General features: G+C 38.0%; 1 protein-coding gene across 2 annotated transcripts in view; it reads right to left on the reverse strand.

Annotated features, from left to right (window-relative positions):
* The window catches only part of Smp_153760.1 (putative dna-directed RNA polymerase III subunit), a gene marked incomplete at its 3' end in the record, with an annotated part of 41,780 nt that overhangs the window by 7,505 nt on the left and 11,837 nt on the right, over positions 1 to 22,438 (reverse strand). The window contains exons 4-11 of one of the 2 annotated variants that reach the window (XM_018788570.1): positions 19,965 to 20,043; positions 19,779 to 19,925; positions 16,382 to 16,719; positions 15,530 to 15,732; positions 14,323 to 14,551; positions 12,273 to 12,479; positions 11,279 to 11,437; positions 10,031 to 10,226 (exon numbers count right to left, since the gene is read on the reverse strand). In XM_018788570.1, the coding sequence (XP_018654099.1) occupies positions 10,031 to 10,226; positions 11,279 to 11,437; positions 12,273 to 12,479; positions 14,323 to 14,551; positions 15,530 to 15,732; positions 16,382 to 16,719; positions 19,779 to 19,925; positions 19,965 to 20,043 (1,558 nt within the window). Of the gene's footprint in view, positions 1 to 10,030; positions 10,227 to 11,278; positions 11,438 to 12,272; positions 12,480 to 14,322; positions 14,552 to 15,529; positions 15,733 to 16,381; positions 16,724 to 19,778; positions 20,044 to 22,438 lie in introns of both variants that reach the window. The other variant, XM_018788571.1, reaches the window with a different exon arrangement.

Genomic DNA, 22,438 nt, shown 5'->3' on the forward strand with positions numbered 1-22,438 from the left:
TAACTCACACATATGGAAACGAATGCTTAAACTATCATAATAAAGCTTCACCGTAAGGAGTTTTTAGAACTTCCTACAAATATGAAGAATGATAAATCATGTAAAGAATATAAAATATTTAGTTATTTCAGGAAATAATTTTAAAGATTACATGAGGTAAAAGTAAGTCAGCTACAACGCAGGACCAGGCACATATATGCATCGGTCCAAGTTGCCGCACCTCATTACCACAACAAGATGAACAACAAATTCATAGAAGTAGTTAATTTAATGATCGTAATATATAAAAGAAAGATTGTATATAAGGATATGATACACGAAGAAAGAAAGATAGGAAGCAATTTCAATTTTATAGTTTAAGGGAAGACAAAGAGTGTATACACCTACGCCATTGTGATCGATTCTGAGCCATGTCACTGTTATAACTTGTGGCCGAGTGGATGCCTTGTTAACGTATGATGTGATAAGACCGCCAATCAGAGAGCAGCGAATTATCGATTGGAATTGACAGACGAAAACCGTAAGAGCAGTGTAGAGTGCTTATCGGTCCTGCTTCTGCCTAGCCCAGCCAGTTAAGTCCAGAACACCAATAACAGCCTCTGCGGTATGAATCATTGTATTTCAAACATACTGAGTTTATGTACCAAACAGACTGACCACATCGTACCAATAAAATAAGAAATAACATTGGCACAAGATTTAGCCAAATGTGGCTGTGAATGTGAGAGGCAGTAATTAATAGACTAGGGATAACTGAAGAATAGTAAATCGTATAATAATGCTGCCTTCAAGTTAAGAACAACTATCATTGCCGGACACCGATGATCATGCCTGTGTTCTGAAATCTGACGGACGGTGAACATGCGGACGATACAGCCATGATCAGGTCTGGAGCACACGAGACCAAGTTGGTCACTTTCAAATCCTTCCTACACCTAATAACACTCTTATCTCCACGACTAACTTTTCCCACGTCCTTTTATCACCTCGCACCGCTAGGGCAAACGATTCGAGTACACGGAACGTTGTTCCTGGTCTCCTGAAACCACACTCTAAACTACATGTAGGAACTTTTAATGTCCGAAAATTGTGCCAAATAGGACAACAGGCTTCCTTAGCTAGGACTTTAGAATCTTACACCATCGATGTGTGCTGCGTCTCTGAAACGCGCATACAAGATCCGAGTAGTGTCATTCATTTGACCGCAACTAATCAAAATAAAGAACCATCTTGATACACGCTTCGCGTATCTGGAAGCCCTGATGCTGCTTCCCGTGGCCTCGCTGGAGTAGATATAGCATTAAGTCCTAGGGCAGAACTAGCTCTTTTAGACTGGATCCCAGTAGACAGTCGTCTATGCGCTGTCCGACTAAGCGGATCAGGAAGGACCCGAAAAGATAGGAAAACTCGTCGTTGCCTCTTCGTCGTCTCTACCTACTCGCCCACTAACTGCAGCTCAGACGATATAAAAGATGAGTTCTACAGGAAACTTTCTGACCTTCTCCGAAAAGCTAGGCGTTCTGATGTAGAAATAGTAGCAGATGACTTTCATGCTCAAGTAGGTAAACTAAGTGAAAGGGAAAGACACCTGGGTGGATCTTATGGTGTCATGGCGAAAAGAACAGATAATGGCGACCGTCTGTTGCAGCTATGCTCAGATAACCGCCTATTTCTTGCAAATATAACTTTAAGCACAAGGAAAAATATTTTTTGACATGGCGACCCCCGAATTCGTCCCAACGTTGGACCCAATTAGATCACATCACTATCAGCCACCGATGGAGGGGCTCGATAGAAGACTGTAGCTCATTCTGGAGCACATGTTTATATTCAGATCATGCTCTAGCGCGAGCACGTATCTGTCTGCGTCTTACTGGACGTAGGAAAGACACTGCAGGGAAGCCTCTAAGGGTTCTACTTAATGATAGGCAAGCTAAGAATATATTTCAGGAACAACTAGAAAAACAGTTAGGCAGCCATGTAAGTTGTGCCCACCCCGAGGCAGCGTGGAATGACATCCGAAAAGCTGTGGAAACAGCAGTGATATCCGCTAGTAAGGTAAGCCATAAGGTCAGGGAGAAACAATGGATCTCGGCAGCATCTACCGCACTGATAGATGCTCGAAAACTCATCCCACCTGGCTCTGAACATAACGAAGAGCGGAGTCAACTTAAGCGCAGGCTAATAAGAAGCCTACGTAATGATCGTGAACAGTGGTGGGTAGCGAAAGCAAGAGAGATGGAAAAGGCAGCGGCAATAGGTAACAGTAGGCAGCTATTCAGACTCGTTAAAGAAACCGGTATTAGGAACCCAAGTATCAGTGAAACCATCTCAGATAAAGATGGGCATATCATTCATTCTCAATCCAGGAGATTGGATCGATGGGCAGAACACTTTAGGGATCAGTTCAACTGGCCTTCAGCAACACTTCAATTACCCACGATCCCCAGTCGACCTGAATGGCAAATTGATGTAAGTCCTCCAACCCTCTGCGAGGTTGAAAAAGCTATAGGAAATCTGAAGCGAGGGAGAGCAACAGGTCCTGACAGGTTTACCCCTGAGATTTTTAAGGATGGTGGTCCAGTACTAGCAGTGAGATTGACTGAGGTCTTAGGTAGAATCTGGGAACTGGACGTAATTCCATCTGACTGGCCCCAATCACTGATTGTGCCAGTCTATAAGAAAGGACAAAAGTCCTCCTGTGACAATCACAGAGGAATCAGTTTGAATAATATAGTGTCTAAAATATTAGCTTCAATAATACTAGGTCGCCTAACCAAAGCTCGTGAAGAGCAGACTAGAGAAAACGAGGCTGGTTTTCGACCTGGACGTGGTTGCATAGACCAGATATTCACCCTACGTCAGGTCCTAGAACATAGACATACATTCAGACGTCCCACAATCGTAGTATTTCTTGACCTTAAGGCGGCATTTGACTCCGTTGATCGTGAGGTTCTATGGCAGTGTTTGTCACTGAAAGGAGTACCAAAGAAGTACATTAACCTCATAAAGGCTCTCTACTCGAACACAACTGGTCGAGTTAGAGCCTATGGCGAACTGTCATCAGAACTGACTACCTCAAGTAGTGTTCGTCAGGGCTGTTCACTCTCCCCATTCTTGTTTAACTTTGTCGTTGACATACTTTTAGAGATAACACTTTCATCAGCTAAACCTCCAGGAGTTGAACTTTTACCGGGAGATTCACTTGTTGACTTAGAATACGCCGACGACATAGTTTTACTTGGTGAGGACGCTGGCAACATGCAGAGTCTTCTGACCACTATAAGCAACAATGCAGGCATGTTCGGGATGCGATTCTCTCCCTCGAAGTGCAAAATGTTACTTCAGGATTGGGTTGCAGCGACACCTGAACTAATGATAGGGAGTGAAGTAGTTGAGCATGTAGACCACTTCACTTATCTTGGGAGTCTCATCAGCTCTTGTGGTCTGGTGTGTGACGAAATCTCAACACGGATACAGAAGGCTCGTCTAGCTTTCGCCAACTTGCGTCATTTAAAGCGTAGGCGAGATATCCGTCTAGCAACCAAAGGACGGGTTTACTGTGCAGCAGTTCGTTCCGTCCTACTTTATGGCAGTGAAACATGGCCGATAAGAGTAGAGGATATTCGTAGGCTACTAGTATTTGATCACAGGTGTCTTCGAAGCATTGCTCGTATATCCTGGGACCACCGGGTAAGTAATGCAGTTGTTAGGAAACGAGTACTAGGTAAGGATGGCAAATCGATTGATGAAGTAGTGAAACTTCATCAGTTGAGATGGCTGGGACATGTGTTACGTATGCCCAACCACCGACTGCCCCGACGTGCAATGTTTCATGGTGTAGGAGTAGGTTGGAAGAAAGCTAGGGGTGGCTAGACCAAAACGTGGCACAAATCAATGAAGTCACTGACAATTGGACTGAGCCATGTTGGTAGGTGTAGACTACCTGGTTGGGATGCGCGAGATAATAGTAATCGATGGTTAGAGACCTTGAATGACATGGCTCAAAATCGTTTGCAATGGCGAAGGTGCATCCACTCCTTGTGTTCTATCGAATTCTAACCTTTTGAATTCTTCATGTCCCTATCCTTTTTCTCTCTCCAAATTTATTTCACTGTACTATACTCCTTCAATAATTTCTTCAAACCCTAATCTTTTGGATTTCTGATTATACTCCTACTACTTCTACCACTATGAGATTTGAATCGACAACTGCATCTCTGTGCTAATGTGGTATGGCATCTCGAACTGATGTACGTACGTACGAAGTTCTACGTTGTGACTGACTGACTGATTGCAGTTCATGAGTCTTTGCTAAGCTTCCGATAATTATTGAGGTTAATATTTTAAATACCATATTAGGAAACTAGTCCTTCTATAGTTAACACATGATGATTTTGATCCTTTCTTATATATCGAAACAATCAGTGATTGCGACCAGTCAGGTGGAATTACATTCAGTTTCCAGAATTTAGCTAAAATATTCATCAACCTAGTCGCTAAAATTGGACTACCATATTTACTGACATCTGGAGCCAATCTATTTGGACCAGCGGCTCTTCCTCGATTCAGATTAGCTATAGCCTTTTAAAACTTCAGCTAGAGTCGGGGCACCTACTTTAATGTTTCATTCAGGCTCTTTGAAAATGGTGGGTAACTGTACAGTAGATGAAAGCCAGCTAAACTGTTCTGTCCATCGTTCTAAACGTCTGGGCTGAGAGCAGATAGAAGTTTCATCTTTTTCCGAGATTGTCTCGCTTAAAATTGACATCTTAATTCCAATTTCTTTTATTAGTCTGAAGAGTTGTCTGGTGTTACCTACAACCTTTGCCTATTCCATTTCCTGTGCTCTCGTTACCCGACACTGCTAACGATCGTTCCGTAGACTTTTATTGATTTTATTTTAACACATAAATATTGGTACAAGGGGGAACCCTTTATATGAGTCACACAAAACAACGAGGATGGAAGGAGAAGAAAGAGAGTAAGGTGCACATAAGAGAAAAGAAAAAAGAACAATAACAACCACAGATTAGTCCATGTTAGTGTAATAATAAGTATAAAAGCGGGGGAAACACGAATGTGCAACCAGAAGAACTCCTTCAGTTAAGAAAGTTATAGCCACTCTTTATGTAGAAAGTAAAAGAAGGTTACAGCACGCTCGCTACTGGCTTCTATTCTGAGCCATATCTGATAACGTCTCTAGCCACTGTGTTGCACCATCTCTCGGACCCCAGCCAGGGAGTCGTGAAGGACCAACAGAAGACAGCCCTTTGCAGCTCTCTTTCATGCCACGACACCATGTCATACACTGACCACCTCTCCGCTTTTTCCAACCAGTCCCAGAGTCGGCAAATAATGCACGACGTGGAAGCCTCTGGGACGACATTCGTAAAACATGTCCAAGCCACCGAAGTCGGTGTTTCAAGATGGTGACACCAATTGAATTATCGTCTCTGCGCTCGAACACACGATGCCGAACCTCTGCATTACTAACATGGTGTTGCCACTGTATGTCAGCAATCCTTCGGAGACAACGATGATCGAACACAGAGAGACGTCTAACATCCTCAACTCGGAGAGGCCAGGTTTCACAAGCATAGAGCAAAACTGCTCTCACCGACGCGTTGTATATCCGACATTTTACAGTCAGACTAACATCACGAAGGCAACAAAGATGGCACAGATTGGCATAAGCCGCTCTGGCTTTTGCTATACGTGAATTGATCACATCACCTACGCCACCACCAGCACTTATGCAGCTACCTAGATACACTTCAATCTGCTCACCATCTAGGGTGATTACAAGATTAGAATCCTGACAGCCTTGTAGGAGTACTTCGCACTTCGAAGGTGTAAAGCGCAGACCGTACCTATGGACACTGATTGCCAACTGATTAAGTGCGGATTGCATGCCTTGGGCATTATCGCACAGTAAGACAATATCATCCGCATACTCAAGGTCGAGAAGTCTTTCTTCAAGCAACAGATCCTGACCGCCATTACTTACATCTATCGAAGCTATTTCCAGAATGTCATGGATGGCAAAGTTGAAGAGGAATGGTGAGATTGGGCAACCCTGTCTAACCCCACTGCTTGAATGGGACAGTAGAAAGAAGTGGTTGTATGCCTTCACTCTGCCTGAGGTGTTTGTATATAGGGCCTTTAAGATGTTAATAAGCTTCTCAAGCACACTCCTCTTCAATAAACAATCCCAGAGGACATTCCTATTGAACGAATCGAAGGCAGCCCTGATATCAAGGAACACTACGATTGTTAGTCTGTGATGAATATGACGGTGTTCTAACATTTGGAGGAGGGTCAAGATATGATCAATACCTCTTCGAACAGGATGAGTTGGAAGAGCTTCCGGCAGTTACCAGATGCAGCTGCTGCTTCCAACTCATTGGCACGCTCCGACCACCAGGCTTCTCGGTCCTTACGCATGCTTTGCCCAATTTCGTTGCGTAACAGCCTTCGTTTGTGGTCATACTCACGGTCACCCGGAGTAGACCGACGGGCTTCGATGAGTTGTAAGGAGCCTGAAGAAGCCCAGTGCTTATAAGCGGGACGTTTCGCGAAGCCGCAAGTGGCTTTACTCACCATTCTGATGGCATCAGGCAGTTGCAACCGATGCTCATCTATACTTTTCGGTGGAATGGTAGCTAGCCTAGAAGCCAGCTCGGTTCGATACTTATTTGCAACAGAAGTTGCAACCAATTCACTGACATCAATCCATTGATGACGATGAATTCGTCGGTTACTAAACAGTAAGATAAGATTGGCGCAGACCAGGGCATGATCAGAGTTCAGATAGGTACTCCAAAGGGAGCGGTAGTCTTGTACACAGCCACGCTAGCGGTAGCTGATCGCGATGTGATCAATCTGAGTCCAGGCTTGAGATACAGAGGGAGGACGCCAGGTGGCACATCGGTGATGACTGTGCCGGAAGTTATTGCTAGGCAGAAACAGGTTGTAGTCTAGGCACAGTTGCAATAGACGGTCCCCATTATCTGTCCTGCGACCAACAACTCCCCATCGACCACCTAAACGACTCACTTCTGTGCCTAGAAGCCCGACCTGTGCATTCAAGTCTCCGGCTAGTACTACAATGTCTGTCGAACGCACTTTCTGGAGAAGAACAGTTAACTGGTGGCGGAATTCACACTTGATTGCACCCGGGCTGCAATATGTCGGGGCATAGACGGGGATGACAAAAAGACATCGTTTCTCAGGCCGATTTCTTCTCACTTTGATGGAGCTTTCTAATCTAACGGCACATAACCGACTGTTAATGGGGATCAAATCGATTAGTGCTGCCTCAGCTCTAGCGCTTAGTGAGACACCAACGTCAACAAGACCACATGAAGATGCCACAGGGTCACCGGATAAATACATGTGAAACAAGCTTTTCGAAGCGACAGATGGACAGCGAATTTGTAGTACTTCACCAGTCTTGAATACGGATCTCGGATAGACAACAAACATCGATATAAGGACTTTCTAAAGACATAGCCAGCCCTATCTGTTGTCCGATCTGCATTAATATGCGAATGTCGAAGGAAGCCAGTTTGAACGGTGTACGTGGTTTCAGAAAGACTGGTTCAGTATTCGCATTCTCTGGAAGCATTCACTTACGACCAGACAGCGACTGGAGATCGTTTAGATAGAACAGAGTTTCCATCACGGGCGAGCTGCTGCATAAGTTGGAGAATGGGAGTACATGAAATGTGAATACAGGAAGATAAGTGACGTAGTATAGAAAAAAATGACGATAATAATAATAGTTATAATAATGAGTGTTATGAAGTGAATGTGAATTGTCTGAATTCTAATCCAAGCGAGTATAGTATTTCGTGAAGTAATTGTCATCTCATTTGCCGAGATATGATCATTTATCTCATACAGGGGGATTAATCGGAACACTTTTGCATAAAGACGCATAAAGCAAATACTAATGGTTTACTATTTATGGTATTGTCCGAATAAATACCTAAAATATATTGACATAGTGAAGTTATAGGCATAAATCAGCTGAATACTTTACTTTGGTTTATAATTAACTTGTTTCTAGGACGTTTCATCATTTATCATCAGTTTGAAAGAGATTTGATCCACTGATTCCCTTTTCTCGGTCTATAAGTATATGGTTTATTATTTTTTTATTTAAACGCATGAGCATTGGTACAAAGAGGCACCTAAAGGTCTAATCCACAAGGCAGTAGAGCATCGTAAAAAGATGCAGTCCCATAGTAGCCGCTGACCAACAATTGGTTCATACGCCATTTGTTCCCTCAGGATACTGGAGCCCATGTGCACCATTGGTTTGGAATCAGGGTTTTCCAACTCCCCTAGGTGGACTCACTGTGTCCATCGGCTCGGTCAAAGGGCCGGACATTCACCTTTTGTCCTCTCGATTCCGTAAACAACACCCCCGCCGCGAGAAGGCAGTGACTAGGAATTCCCTGACAGAAGCTGTGTACGCGTGACCGTGTGAGAGCATTTCGAGAGGGAGGATGGCCTCTCCCCACTCTCGGCCGTACCAGGGCATTTGGGGGCTCCGTAGACTTTTGGTTAACCTAGATCTGATTTGTTTTCGCTTTTCATCGCGTTCAGTGCCTGATGGGATCAGTTTGCGAGAATCCATGCGTGCAACATACTTGGAAGAAATCCATTGGTTTTTCGTAACCCTTTGGTTTAAATCATTAATAGATGTTACTGCTGTTTCCACAGCTGTTCGTATATCTTTCCAAGCAACATCAGGGTCATCCTCGTTTTCGGAATTGCCTATGTGTGATCTCAGTTGTTCCCGGAATCTACGTTTGGTCTCCTAGATTTTTAGTTCAACTCTAATGGGTTTTCTTAATGTGGATTTTCTGCATCCAGTGAGGGACAAGCAAATGAGTGCTTGTATCAGAATATAATGAAAGTCTAAACATGTACTCCAAATCGATTAGCAGTCTTCTATCGAGCCTCTCCAACGATGACTGATGGCAATATGGTCTATTTGAGTCCATTGTTGGCTTGGTGCAGGTGGTTGCCATGTTTTACGATGTCTCTCCTTATGCTTAAAATTAGTGTTTGCTAAAAATATTGTATGAGCATAGTTGCAACAGACTATCACCATTATCCGTTCTCTGAGCCGGAATACTAAAACACCCACCTAAACATCTTTCTTTTTGGTTTAAGCTACCTACTTGGGCATTAAAGTCAGCCGCTACGAGTAGTATGTCTGAGCGTTTAGGTTTTCGAAGAAGTTTAGAGAACTTTCTGTAAAATTCATCTTTCAATTCTTCCGGGCTGCTGTCAGTAGGAGAAAAGGCAGAAACGATGAAAAGTCAACGACGTGTGTCCCTATCCTTCCACGCCCTTACGGAGCCATTTAGTCGAATAGCACATAGGCGACTGTTACCGAGGTCCAACTCTAACAGTGCATGTTCTGCTCTCGTACTAAGTGCTATGTTTACGCCTGCAAGTCCACGAGAACTAGCCATCGGGTCGCCAGATAAAAGGAGGGTTATTTCGTTGGCTGTCCATTTTGGCGAGGTGAGGTCGAGTGAATGACCATACTGGGATCCTGTATGCGTGTTTCGGAGACACAGCATACATCAATGGTACGAGAAAATAGAGTTTTAGCCAAGGAGGCCTGTTGGCCGATTTGACATAGGATACGTACGTTGAAGGCTCCAATGTGTAGTTTGGAGCGAGGTTTCAGTAGACCTGGGACAGTGCTTTGTGCTTTGAATCGTTGGCTATGGTGACACTTGAGGAGGAAACTGAAAGAGGAATTATAGTATTGTTTATATATATATATATATATATATATATATATATATAGGAAAAGCTAGTAGAACGATTATTAGACAACTCATAGAAGTGATTTTGACTACTGGCTTATTACGACATATACTTTGTATGGCATCCAGCAGTAGTAACTGAAGTGTAAATGAAGGAACATAAGAAAATAGTGATACACAACAAACAAATATAACGCAACAGGCAAAATTTAAGAAAGATACTGTTCACCTACCTCGCTCTATGCTAGGGCCCATTAAGCGATCGTAAACTGCATTTTCATGCATTTTGAGATGAACACCAGACCGACGATAAACACAAGCACGAGCGAAACCTCGATCAATTGATGCTTGGTTAATAACCAACGCATCCTCAACGTCATACCCAGAATAAGACATTATTGCCACAACTGCATTTTGACCAGCAGGAAGCTGATGTGAATAAAGTACAAAATACGAGACAGTGTAGATGTAAGAATTATAAACATGAAGTAATTAAACCATGTTCACTATTTGGATAAAGGACCAATAAAATTAACATGATTCGTAACAAGCTATATACCTTCTAAACCATAAAGATAATATATAAAATAGAGGAAAGATATGCAAATCCCACCCTCATCGTCAATAATGAGGAACAAAGCCGGCAAACTCGCTAAGATATAATGAATAATAAATCATCTTAAGATTTTTAGGGTTATGCCCTGGTATGGCCGAGAGTGGGGAGAGGTTATCCTCCCTCTCGAAATGCTCTCACACGGTCACGCGTACACAGCTTCTGTCAGGGAAGTTCTATTCACTGCCTATATATATATATATATATATATATATATATATAAATTCTTCAAATTCTGTTCAACAACTATGCAACCCATCTCACCAGTTTTTTAATTCCAGGAATCTTGTGTAAATCCTTTATCACGTCTTAAATTACCACAATTTATCTTATATATCTCTGAACTTCGTTCATCCCTCATGCTTTTTGTTTCTAACACTAAATGACCACCGATATGTTCTTGCATACACATAGACAGTTATTATTGATAACGTTTGTCATTTCAATTATTTTCATTTATCTATGTCAATTGTTTTACGCTATATCTTACCTCAATGTAAAATTTTAACACATATTTGGTTGTCAGCAGCTGATGACAAACTACGAAATATGAATTCATATTATTCTGCATTAATGTTTGTCCTGACTTTATTTAAATTCATAAAGGAAACTAATTGCATGAAAAATATATACTTCCTCGCTATAATGTGGTCGAATCACATTAATCACTACGAAATAAGCTGGATTAACTACTCATGAAGGGCGTAAACGGATATTGTTTACCTGCTCTCTTAGTAGTACTCAGTAGTAAAAGTTGTGTTGGTATCATATCGAAAAAAATTTATCTGGTTTGAATAAGATTATACATAGAGAGTATATTTTAACACTACGTAAAAACAGAACTGCGAAAGATAGGACAAAAACTAACCTCATCAAAATGCATCATTTGAATAGTCTTTGACTGAACAAGGGGTTTTTGAGGGTAGACCATTTGACATTGAAGTGTATCAAAACGGATTTGCTGATTAAGCGCAACAGTGCCGATAGCTTGCTTACCCATAGCACATTGATAAGTATTTCGGGGAGACTATATTATTTGAAATGGAAACAATGAAATTTTTATCAAATATACACCATAAAAAAGAAAAGAACACTCACTAACTTAAGCCTTCATTAATAAAATGTTGAGATCGTAAACATAAATAACTGATTTTTAAAGCTCTTAGAAGATGCTTTGCAATAAAATCAGTAAGAAGAGCAAACGAACAGCTCTTTTAAATAAAAAGTATATATATATATATATATATATATATATATATATATATTAGAGATTCAACTGCAGAAAAAAGGATGTTTTCGTTGGACACGACATACTATTGTAATAATAAAATTGAAATATACCTGTGCTAGTGATTGTTTACCACGAAACTGGATACCCGACTGATACGCTATACACAGAATGGAATCACGTTATACCGGACAAAGGATTCAAGATCAAATAAAGAGAACCAGAATATAGACTAAGCAATACTTTATTCAACACAATTACAAGCAGTCGATACTGAGTGAATCCAGAGTAGACACCAGTAATCAAATGTTCACACATTAAAAAGTAAGTAACCTGAGTGTCTGTCTGTCTTCTCTCAGTGGTCAACTATATTTTACTTTCACCGATGACACATCATTTAGTCATATGCTTTTTAATTGGGATGCTATGAAAACAGTAAACACGTCAGGTTTTTAATGACTTTCAAATAATTATTTCAACACAGATCATGTTTTACGGTTTGGTAAAGAGATAACAACTATCACCGTAGTTATAAGCTCTAGGATACCTTAACTAAAGCCTACATCAAATAATTCAAGAGAGACAATTATTTTCAAGAGATTATTTATTTAATAAAGCAAAGAATAAAGTTTACTTGATTGTGGTCCGGATAAGGAATCAAACCAGCAACGACACCTAAAATTGTGGCAGGGTCGATTTCCATATGAGTATAGTGATTACCGTCGGTTAAACAAGACTCGTCCATGGCAACCAGACAATCGTTGAGTTCATTAACATCCAAATATTCAACTAACCCTTTTTTCAATAGATCATCCCAGTTTAGAACATTGTGGCGTAAATCCTACAAGTAGTAATTAGTCATGTCAAAACATAATTTAAGAGTACATCAAATGAATAAAGGTACCAATTCGTCGGATCAAAGGAGGAATTACTACCTAAATTAATCAAAGTAATAATATATTTTATTAATTCAAAGCAAGACATAATTACAGAACCAGGATGATCAAGTGCTTGAGATAGTGAATGCAACTAATGTTGAGATTTGTAGTATCAGTTTATTTGTTAAGCCCATATACTTTATCCTAGCTACTGGCCAAGCCAATTCGCCTGTCATGAGTCATATTTCGATCTTGTTCATTATTCGCTTATTAACCTTGGCTATACTTTTATATGAGCATATATGTGTACATTTCGTATCTTATTCATCATATGTCTGTCACTCATTTTTGTCTGACTATAAATGTTGATTAACGCTTGCTTAAATCGAGTTGGCTTCCCAGCCATCTCCAATACGCATCATCTTTCGCCTCGCTCACTCGCTTGCCGCTCACTCGCTCGTTCATATTCGCTCAGGTGTTGTTAGCTTTCGAACCTGAGTTATTCGACAATAAACTGTAGTTGCTGCTATCCTTTGTCTTCTGATTTTACGCGCCGTTAAGATTAGAATTATATCGGTTATCGAAACGAACGATTAACGAATCGCGGCACTACAGATTCACGTCATCAGATCACATTTAATAAGCCTGTGAATAAAACAACTCAAAAATCCTTCACTACTATATATATATATAAGTACAGTGACATTATCATACTCAAAAGATCATTGTGGAGATATGGCTTACATAGTTAGAATTTAAACTTTTTATCGGCTTGTAGTCTGAGGTCTCCTTTGACAGGCAGTATCAATTATCCATGGTATAACAGGTGTCGCTGAAGCTAAATCGTCAGTTGAGACAAATGAGCGTTAGTATATATTCAGAGTACCTTAATCTTCATATCTGATAAATACATTTCAGATTTTCCATAATATGTCATGTTCAGACGTTCGTCATAAGAAAAAGAAAACAGTAATTTAAGGTTATGTAGGAATACAGCCGTTTAGGTTGTATCGTAATATTGAGCTCAGGAAATCTGAAGCGCAGTTCCTGAGATAGTCAGTACTATAAATACTTCTATTGAATAATAAAAGATCCAATTAATTTTGGGAGATTATTATTGTTAGCGGGACATAGATTGGATTAAAGCATGTTCCATGCAGGATTGTGTTGCTGCACACTGATTGGCTAATTCTTATCTAATCAGCGCTAGCAGATACTTGGAGAAGACTCTAGAATCTTCTCATGTAAAGACTATAAATATACTAACGTATTTCTTATTGCGCTTTTTACTCCATCTATCCTTGTTATTCGGAATTTAATTTCTTTCCTGTTTAACCGTGTTCTGATTTGGGGACTTGTCGAGTGTATTGGTGTCCAAGAACACTAAACAATAGGAATAGCTGGGTCGTTATAATGAGAATATATAACAGATATAACAATTATTGTCTATTTTTTATTATAATCTGGTGTTATTTAGATAAATTGAATCACATACAACTCTGCAATAAAAACGTCTTCAAAAATCAAGTTATTTTAATTGAAGTTTAATAATATTGACAAGTGACAGTAAACGATATATATATATATATATATATATATATATATATAGTGGTAGAATTTGATAGTATTAACGAAATGTTATTGTCATAACTCTCTTTTACTAGTAATTTTACGACTAAATTTGGTAATTCTTGAAAAGTAGGTCATAGCCTGACAGCATATGTACTTAGTAGTTTATATATCCACTGAATTATGTGAAGCATGCATGGCACCCTAGTTAAAAAAAACGTCGCCACAACAACTCACCTGAAGAACAGATTCCGTTACGAGTGGTCTTCCATTGCACAGAATAATATACGGCCTGCAGAATCTGCCACCATCACTGACGACATGAACGCACTGATAAGCTTGCTTGATATAAACAGAAACAAAACCGTGAATTCTACCCGAACGCCGAAGACCTCTAATCAAAACACATAGTTTCCCAGGGTGTTGAGTGAATCCAATAGGTTTCCCATTTACATATATCACGTATCTGGAATTTATGAGGTTTTAATGAATGTATTCGCGACTAAACACAGTATATATTTTAATGTAAAATTGTTGAAATAATGACAGTAAGAAAGAAGTTGATATGACGGCCAAGAAGTGTAATGTAATATATCCACAAGGAACTACATCTAATCACCATACAGCAGTGGGGTTAGTGACCTAACCAATTGATTTAGAAAGCTTAACAAGAAATCTATGTCCAACATGTACACTTCAAACATTGAATCTCTTATACACGACCAGTGTTTTCAAGTCATTTACACACAACTGGTGGTAATCTGTACATATTCTCCGCCTTCGTAGACCACTTGTCGAGATGTCGCTAGTCACCGATCCACGGAAAGTAGTGAAACTTCCGAAGTACATGGAGTAATCAGTAAACTCAACTACTTTAATCCCTTTATTCAGGATAGGCATTTACGAATACAAGTCTTGAGGCAGCATTAACAGGTCAGAAAACGGAGACAAAACATTCATAGTCTTTGAGATGATGGAGATTTGTAGCTCTGGTGGATGATTTTGGTGGAGTTTTGTTCTCTGAGCTGGATGGCTTGGTCGTAAAGCTTTTTGATTGTTTTTAGAGTCCTCATCACACAGAAGCTTATCATCTCTGCGTTATAAGTTCATGAAGGGAATTTCAGATAGATTTATCTGTTAAAAATTAAAAGAATATTTCACTACCTCAACTAGTATCTCTATGATAAAATTAAATAAAAGTGTAGCACAAGAGCGGGCCTTAAGTACACTAATTCAATACTCTGATAATTGATTAGTTCACAGTAATCGCAGAACCCAACTATGCTGTTACAAAACAGCTATAACCAGCAATACAGATTGAAGGTATGAATGAGATAGGAGGCCTGAAAAACCTGCCTGGATTAGATAATTGGTTCACTAAATTTAATAGTCAGAGGTAAATGTAAATTAAAGTAACAGTATCAAAAGGCGAACACCAACATACTCATTTTTAGCATATCTCATTTGGTAGAGTGGAAATGTATAGTAGTTGCTAATTAGCTCAATCAAATGTGCATCGTCTACTTCGACCGTAACATGGCACATCAGAGCGACATTTTTAACAAGTCCACAAGCTTCCCCTTCAGGTGTGTCAGATGGACAGATAAGACCCCATTGACTTGCATGAATAGAACGTGGACCAGAGACCTGTAGTAAAAAAAACGATACTCTGTATAGCAATGTAGACAACCCATTATTACGAAGAAATGGAAAACATTTATCCGTTGGACCTAGTAAAACAACACTTGAGGAGCGCACAAACTATGATACTACATGACGCGAATGGGGAGTAGGACGTATTATAATAATTCATCTCATTTTGTCTTAGTGATTTTAGAAAACATTTTTGCCTGTTTACATTAACTCTATTTAACTTAACGAGAGACTGAGAACATATTTTCTTTGGAAAAAAATGTAATATTGTAATCGTTACAAACAAATTCAAGAGTTATGTTTATTGTACATGTGAATAATGGTATTCGTAGTCTTTTTTTACATAAACTTGACGAATAACAGCAGAGGTGAGTCGTGAAGCATGTGTTTTTGTAATGTTTTTCGATAGTGATTATAGTTAGAATGTAAAACACACATTTCACCCCACACAGCACTCGTCAGCTCAATGTAACTGAATTCAACAGAATTCGTCGATCTGTTTAACGATTATGGTACTTCTGTTTGAGACTGATCAAATTCGTTTTAAATATAGACAATAGTAAAATACAAACCTTTACAATTAGTAATAAGAATTTCATTCTTCATCAAAAAAAACTGTCAATCACACTTTCCAAAGACCTACCTTACGAGTTTTTTCAAATTGGCTTGTCATTCGAGTCATATGTCCCAAGGCAGCAACGTAAGATAAACGGCTAACGACTTGTGTAACACCATGTCGCATCATACGGAATCGTTTTATGATCCAATTTCCAGAAGAAATTGCTCTATTTAACTGTTCGGTTATCATCCACGTTTTGATATGTCGAGATATATCAAAAGGTGTACATCGGCGTTTTGTATCGATCTTGGATACTGTTAACCAGAGATCTTCGTTAAATGTCTTGAAGACGTCTTCGAATAAAAGGGCCAGCAAGCTACCAGCCAATTCAATACGTTTGTTCCCATAAAAATCCCGATCATCTGGCTAACAAGAAACCAAAGGTCCATCATGAAAATGTTTTATTTTAAAAATTGATATATATTAAAAAGTATGCATGCAAAAAAATTAATTAAAAGATTTTACAGAAAATTGAAACAGAAACATACAGAGTATGAGGAGATAGTTGTGTAAGTCTCAAGTAACTTAGAAGATATTTGTGTTAGGCCCCTTCTAAAGTATATACGTAAAACTTGTGGAAATGTTTACATCGGAGTCTTTAAACGTTACTACTGAATAATAGGTCGTTTAAGATAGGATATCGGTATGCTTCATTCGTTAGGAAAATAAAAAACAATTCTACATACGATGACATCCAACGATGAACCTTCAAGTGGTTAGAATCTTCGTCCTCAGTTTTGAACTTTTATCACAAATTAAGAAGAGTGGGGCCAGTAAAACAAAACATAATACACGAAGACGTTGGTAGAAATACCCTGTTTCGATTACTTCTTATAAAAAAGTGGCCAGCTGGAAAATAGTAAGGATGAGAATAACAAATACTAAAAATAGGTTGTGCAAAATAGGACATTCCAAATAGTTTTTTAAAAAACAAACTATTTTGTTGAGTGTCCCAGTTATTCAAACCATATCGACGAGCCTGAGTTTTAATGAGCAAAGCATTTGTTCTAAAGGCGTTGATAAAGTAGGAACTGATAGGGCTAAGGTTTTGCCACCACAAATGTTCGGATAAATTTGTTGGTTAAATTCAGTCCTGGATATCAACAATATAGATATATTAATCCTAATAAATAATAAATATTGGAACCATTGGATGACGTGTGTGGCTATCATAACTTATTAGCTTAATGGGCCATTCGTCGGTGCTTGAAGGGATGGATTTTCAGATTAAATCTTAATGTGAACATTAACTGTAGAATGAATTAAAATCAACCCGGTGAGTTTCAAATAGAACTAAATGAGTCTTGGATTTCACTGTCGATCATTATCTAAAACATAATCGAATTTCATATGTTACGTACTAGAAAATTTAGGTATTTCATGACATTCATCTTCTAAAATACTCTATTGCTACAAATCCCAAAGAGAGTTAGCGATACATTAACCCTAACCTCAAATCCCGGTTTTCGTGATGAGCGAAAATTTCTCAGTGATACCATAAAGTGTGAAAATAATCCAATCTTAATTGGTTAAATTATGAAACGTGATCAAAAGTTTTGGCCTGCAAGAGATATATTGAACAGTGAGCCCCATAATGTCGAATATCTCCCCACTTTCAGGACTCAGAGTTATTGCTGGAATTTATAGTATCAACTATTCAGATTCCAAAGAGAACGCCGGAAGTACACGGATGTACAACGACATTTTAAAAAAAGATAGATTCCGATTTTATCCTCTGAAAAAGGTTGCAATAAATGAGAAAATAAGTATGCAAATAGTAAGAATTGATACAAAATATTGACTTCAAAGATTGGTTCACGATAATCACATCAGTCAGTAGGACAATGACTTGAAATACACTTATACTGATTAAAAATGGGATGGTTTTTAGTTTAGTATTTAAATGTCGTTAAAGGAGCAAAGAAACGTTTACCCTTCTATCACTTAACAAAATATTTGTTAAAACCTCTTGTCTCAATCATCATAAGTCGAACCGTTTATCCCATCAAATGAACTTATTTGTATCTACTATCCTTTCTGATTTGGCTTTATAAAATTAATTTACTTACTGCAAATAATGAAACGTTTACACTTTTTATGAACAAATTTGGATTCTCTGTTCTTGTTTGTTTTGTTTTCAAACAGGTACATATCTAAATCTTAAAAACTTGACTCTTCTAAGATGTAATTCTATATATAGGCTTATATGCCTAACTGAGTTACAGTTATTCTATTGAGGGAATAACATTTCACGAACTAAATCTATATGCGTTGGATTGGATTTTCACAAATGACTCAATGGATGAAAATTGAGCTCACGTTACTAAGACACTGAATTAGCAATATTAGAATCCACTAAATGAGAACTTTAGATGGTTAGTGAGGAATTTTACGACTTCATTATAAACAGGGCTGCGCATAAATTTTTAAAACCTTGCACAACTAGCAAAAGTTATTTTATCAAATTTAAACCATCCACTTACCACATAAGACATTTATAAATATAAAAATAACCGAAAACCATTGAGGTTAAAAATACAAAAATACGAATCACTTTTATAAAACTTACTAAACTTATTTATATGTGTATACATCAACTTTAACGTACAGAAGGATGGGAACGCCCTGTTGAGATATTTTATGCTGAGAGTCCCACCACTGTATCAAACATATGATATTGAATAAAGCGATTATTGCTATCACAGATGACTGTATTTTTTTAAAAGTCCTTTATTTATACAAATTTATTAGTAGGGACACATTATAGCTCTTAATAGGTAATTTTATATATGAAATCCATATTTGCAGCTAAGTGTACATGAGACAACCCAGTCCTAAACGCAGTCAAACATTGAAATACTAGTCTAAGGTAAAACACTTCATGATCAATACTTAGCTAACCCACAACTAAGTCCAATTATTCCAAACTGATTGTTGCTGTTAAAATTTAGAATGAAATCTAATTAAAGCAGGAAATGAATTGCGTAACATTACAAGTAGCATTTTCCATTGAACAAACTATGGATTATTTGTATCCTTCATTAAAAATAACGAACTACGAACATTCGGTGACGAAACTTTAGTTACGTTACTTATCATCGCCATACCTTACGTTTACGTACCCAGCAAATTGACACTTGAGTTTCCAAACCTACACATCTAGAGGCGAATATAATTTGCTAACCAGCTTTAAAATGCAACACGAAGCGCATGGAGATGGATTCATGATTAGATGAGTTAATACAAGTGATATTTATTCTTAATCATTTTTATATGAACTTAATTCAGTTTCACTAATTTATCACACCTATTTCAACACGCCTTATTCTCAAAAAAAAAGATTTACAACTTCTCTATTCATGAGACAAAGTAACTGATTTGATGAACTGTACATAAATAAAGTGGTATGATGAAAAGTGACTTACAGGAATACGTTTTTCATTGGCTAGTATTAAATAACGAACCATCTGACCTAAGAAGAATGCACGCGGTGCAAAGTTAAGCTTTTCCATTTCAACATGTGTAATAATTATATCTCGTAAAAATCTCTGTATTTCTAAGATGATATCTGTCTCTAAAATATTAGCAGCAGTTCGTAGCGTTCTACCAGCTCCGAAAGCAGTGCGATATCGAGGTTGTCTTAAACGTGAATGTAACCAATTGCAAGCATCTAAGCAGGTGTGGATCTGAAAAAAACACAAAGTTTAATGACTTTAACAACTCTGAGTACACTATAAAGATGAAACCATTTACAAAATAATTTTCATTACCATTTCTCATTAATGAATCATACTATTTCACTTCAGAGTGAAATGATGATTGCAATCAAGAGTCAACTAAATTCATGGACAATAGAACCAACTACGGCATCAACTAATCAATTGTAAAAGCCAGCCTCAGTATCCTTCTTAACATTGAGGGGTTAGCAACGTTAGAAATCACTGGATAAAGGCGGCTACAATAATTGTTTAGGACAATCAACATTCGAATTTTTTGGTTATGTTTTCCGAAAATTGGTCATATAATTACAACGTTTTACAAGCGTTGTATTCTTTTTTGTTAGACAAACCACTTGATACTAATTTTCTCAGTCTAAACCTAATAATTTTACTGCGTACAAAAATGCTTTGTTAGTAGTGTTTGAAAGTTAGAAAATTCATAATAAACAGTCAGTAGTAACGTAGAACCTGGTACGTTAGTACATCAGTCAAGTTGCCATAGCCCGTTAGCGCAAGCTCTTAGAATCGTTAGGTCAAATCCCAGAATATTAGATGTGGTAACAATGTAAGTAGTGTTAGAAAAGACTATGCATCGAAGATATGGTTCAACAAGATATAAATTAGTGAAATAAAAACATTGAAAAAGGTTATGAGGAATTCAGAAGGTTAGAATTGGGGGAGACAAAGAATAGATGCATTTGCGCCATTGCGTACGATTTGGAGCCATAGCGCATAATAGAAGGGAAACCGAGATATATCTGTAGAGAGAGATTCACTGGCTCCTCAGTAACTGAGTGTTTTTTTTGTCTACGAACGGACCATATTTGTTAAGTAAGAATAAGCTTTCTGTCGGCAATTTATTTTTCCTGCCGATATTTGTTCATTTCGGAGGGTTTAGATCAATAATTTGAATTTTGTGAGTACATGTCACATAACAACTTCAACCTCAAAACACACAGTCAACCAGATAGTTATAAACCCACATTCACAGCTTCAGTTATTAAAAGTCCTCATAAGAACTAGATAAGGTCGAACGAATAACCAGGACTGCGTAAAATAAAAATGCTCCCATGAAATGATATTATGTTTACGATAGCTGTCAATGAAAAAAACCTCGCTTACTGCATTCTTATATTACCTACAGACTAAACACAATTTATGAAAACTTTACCTTCATTTAATCCATCAATGGAAATATTTGAAGCATTAGCAAATGAACATGGTAAGGGATCAAGACAAAGTCGAAAATGAATTGAACTCGCTCTTCCTTTAACTATACTCGCATTATTTATTGTGACTGCAATCTACAAATGTGTTGTATTGCGGGTTAAACAAATGTGTCTTGTTCTCAGAAGACCATTTGCTAACACACCCACAAGTTCGCACTATACAAAACTTAAGTATCTTACTCAAAGCAGGTAATCAGTGAGAAAACATGTATCACAACTCCTACATTTACATATAACAATAAAATGAAAGAGACAATACGATAACTATGAATAAATATTTAGAGTGATCAGCGGACATTAATAACTGTATATTTATTTGTCGAATCGGTACTTGATAGATTCCAAATGTACTGAAACTTCTACTATAAATGAGTGAAATAATTTCTATCGAACCCTGTTCATTCTTAAGACCATTTTCTTAGTGCTGTGTACATGCTGCTGAGTCAATTTTCTGGCTTGTATTCCGGATCACATCTATGAATAAAGTAGCTACATAACTATAACAATATTCTTTTGGCGTATGAAGCTAATCTCTCCATCTGAAGTGCTCTTCCACACTGGATTAGATGCAGCCATATGAATAGCAACCGTCTTTCATTTATCATACACAGAGAATACTGTCTGAGAACATTCTACACTAAATTGTTAAAACGCACTAATGAAAGCGTAATTATGATATGTTTATCGTATCGAAAAGGACCTGTGGAAGCCCAAACTTTCAAAACTATCCTAAGGTATATTGTTGTTTATATTTCTGCTGAATAATTATTTAACACTAGGATTATCGTGTTCTTATAGTAATTTATTCGTTGAATTCGTTTAACCCACAAACTGTTATTATGGCTTACTGTTTCATACGCATCACGAATTAATTAATTTCCTATTACTTCGTTTTTATATCACTCCTGGATAAATCGTACATAATTTTCTATTTATGTTGCTGTAAGTCAGATATTCGAGGTATATTACTACACGAGTTTTTAGTCACAACTGAAAAAAGTACAACAGAGAATTAATCTTCTTTCTGTGTTCGTCTTCTGGTTAGATACTGGGTTGGAAGTAGCTTCAGGACTAATAGGAGTTCAGATCTTGACCATTGTTCACTGGTCACTAAGTCATTTGGTAAATAGATC

Source organism: Schistosoma mansoni, chromosome W, assembly GCF_000237925.1.
Source record: "Schistosoma mansoni strain Puerto Rico chromosome W, complete genome".
NCBI classification, from domain to species: domain Eukaryota; kingdom Metazoa; phylum Platyhelminthes; class Trematoda; order Strigeidida; family Schistosomatidae; genus Schistosoma; species Schistosoma mansoni.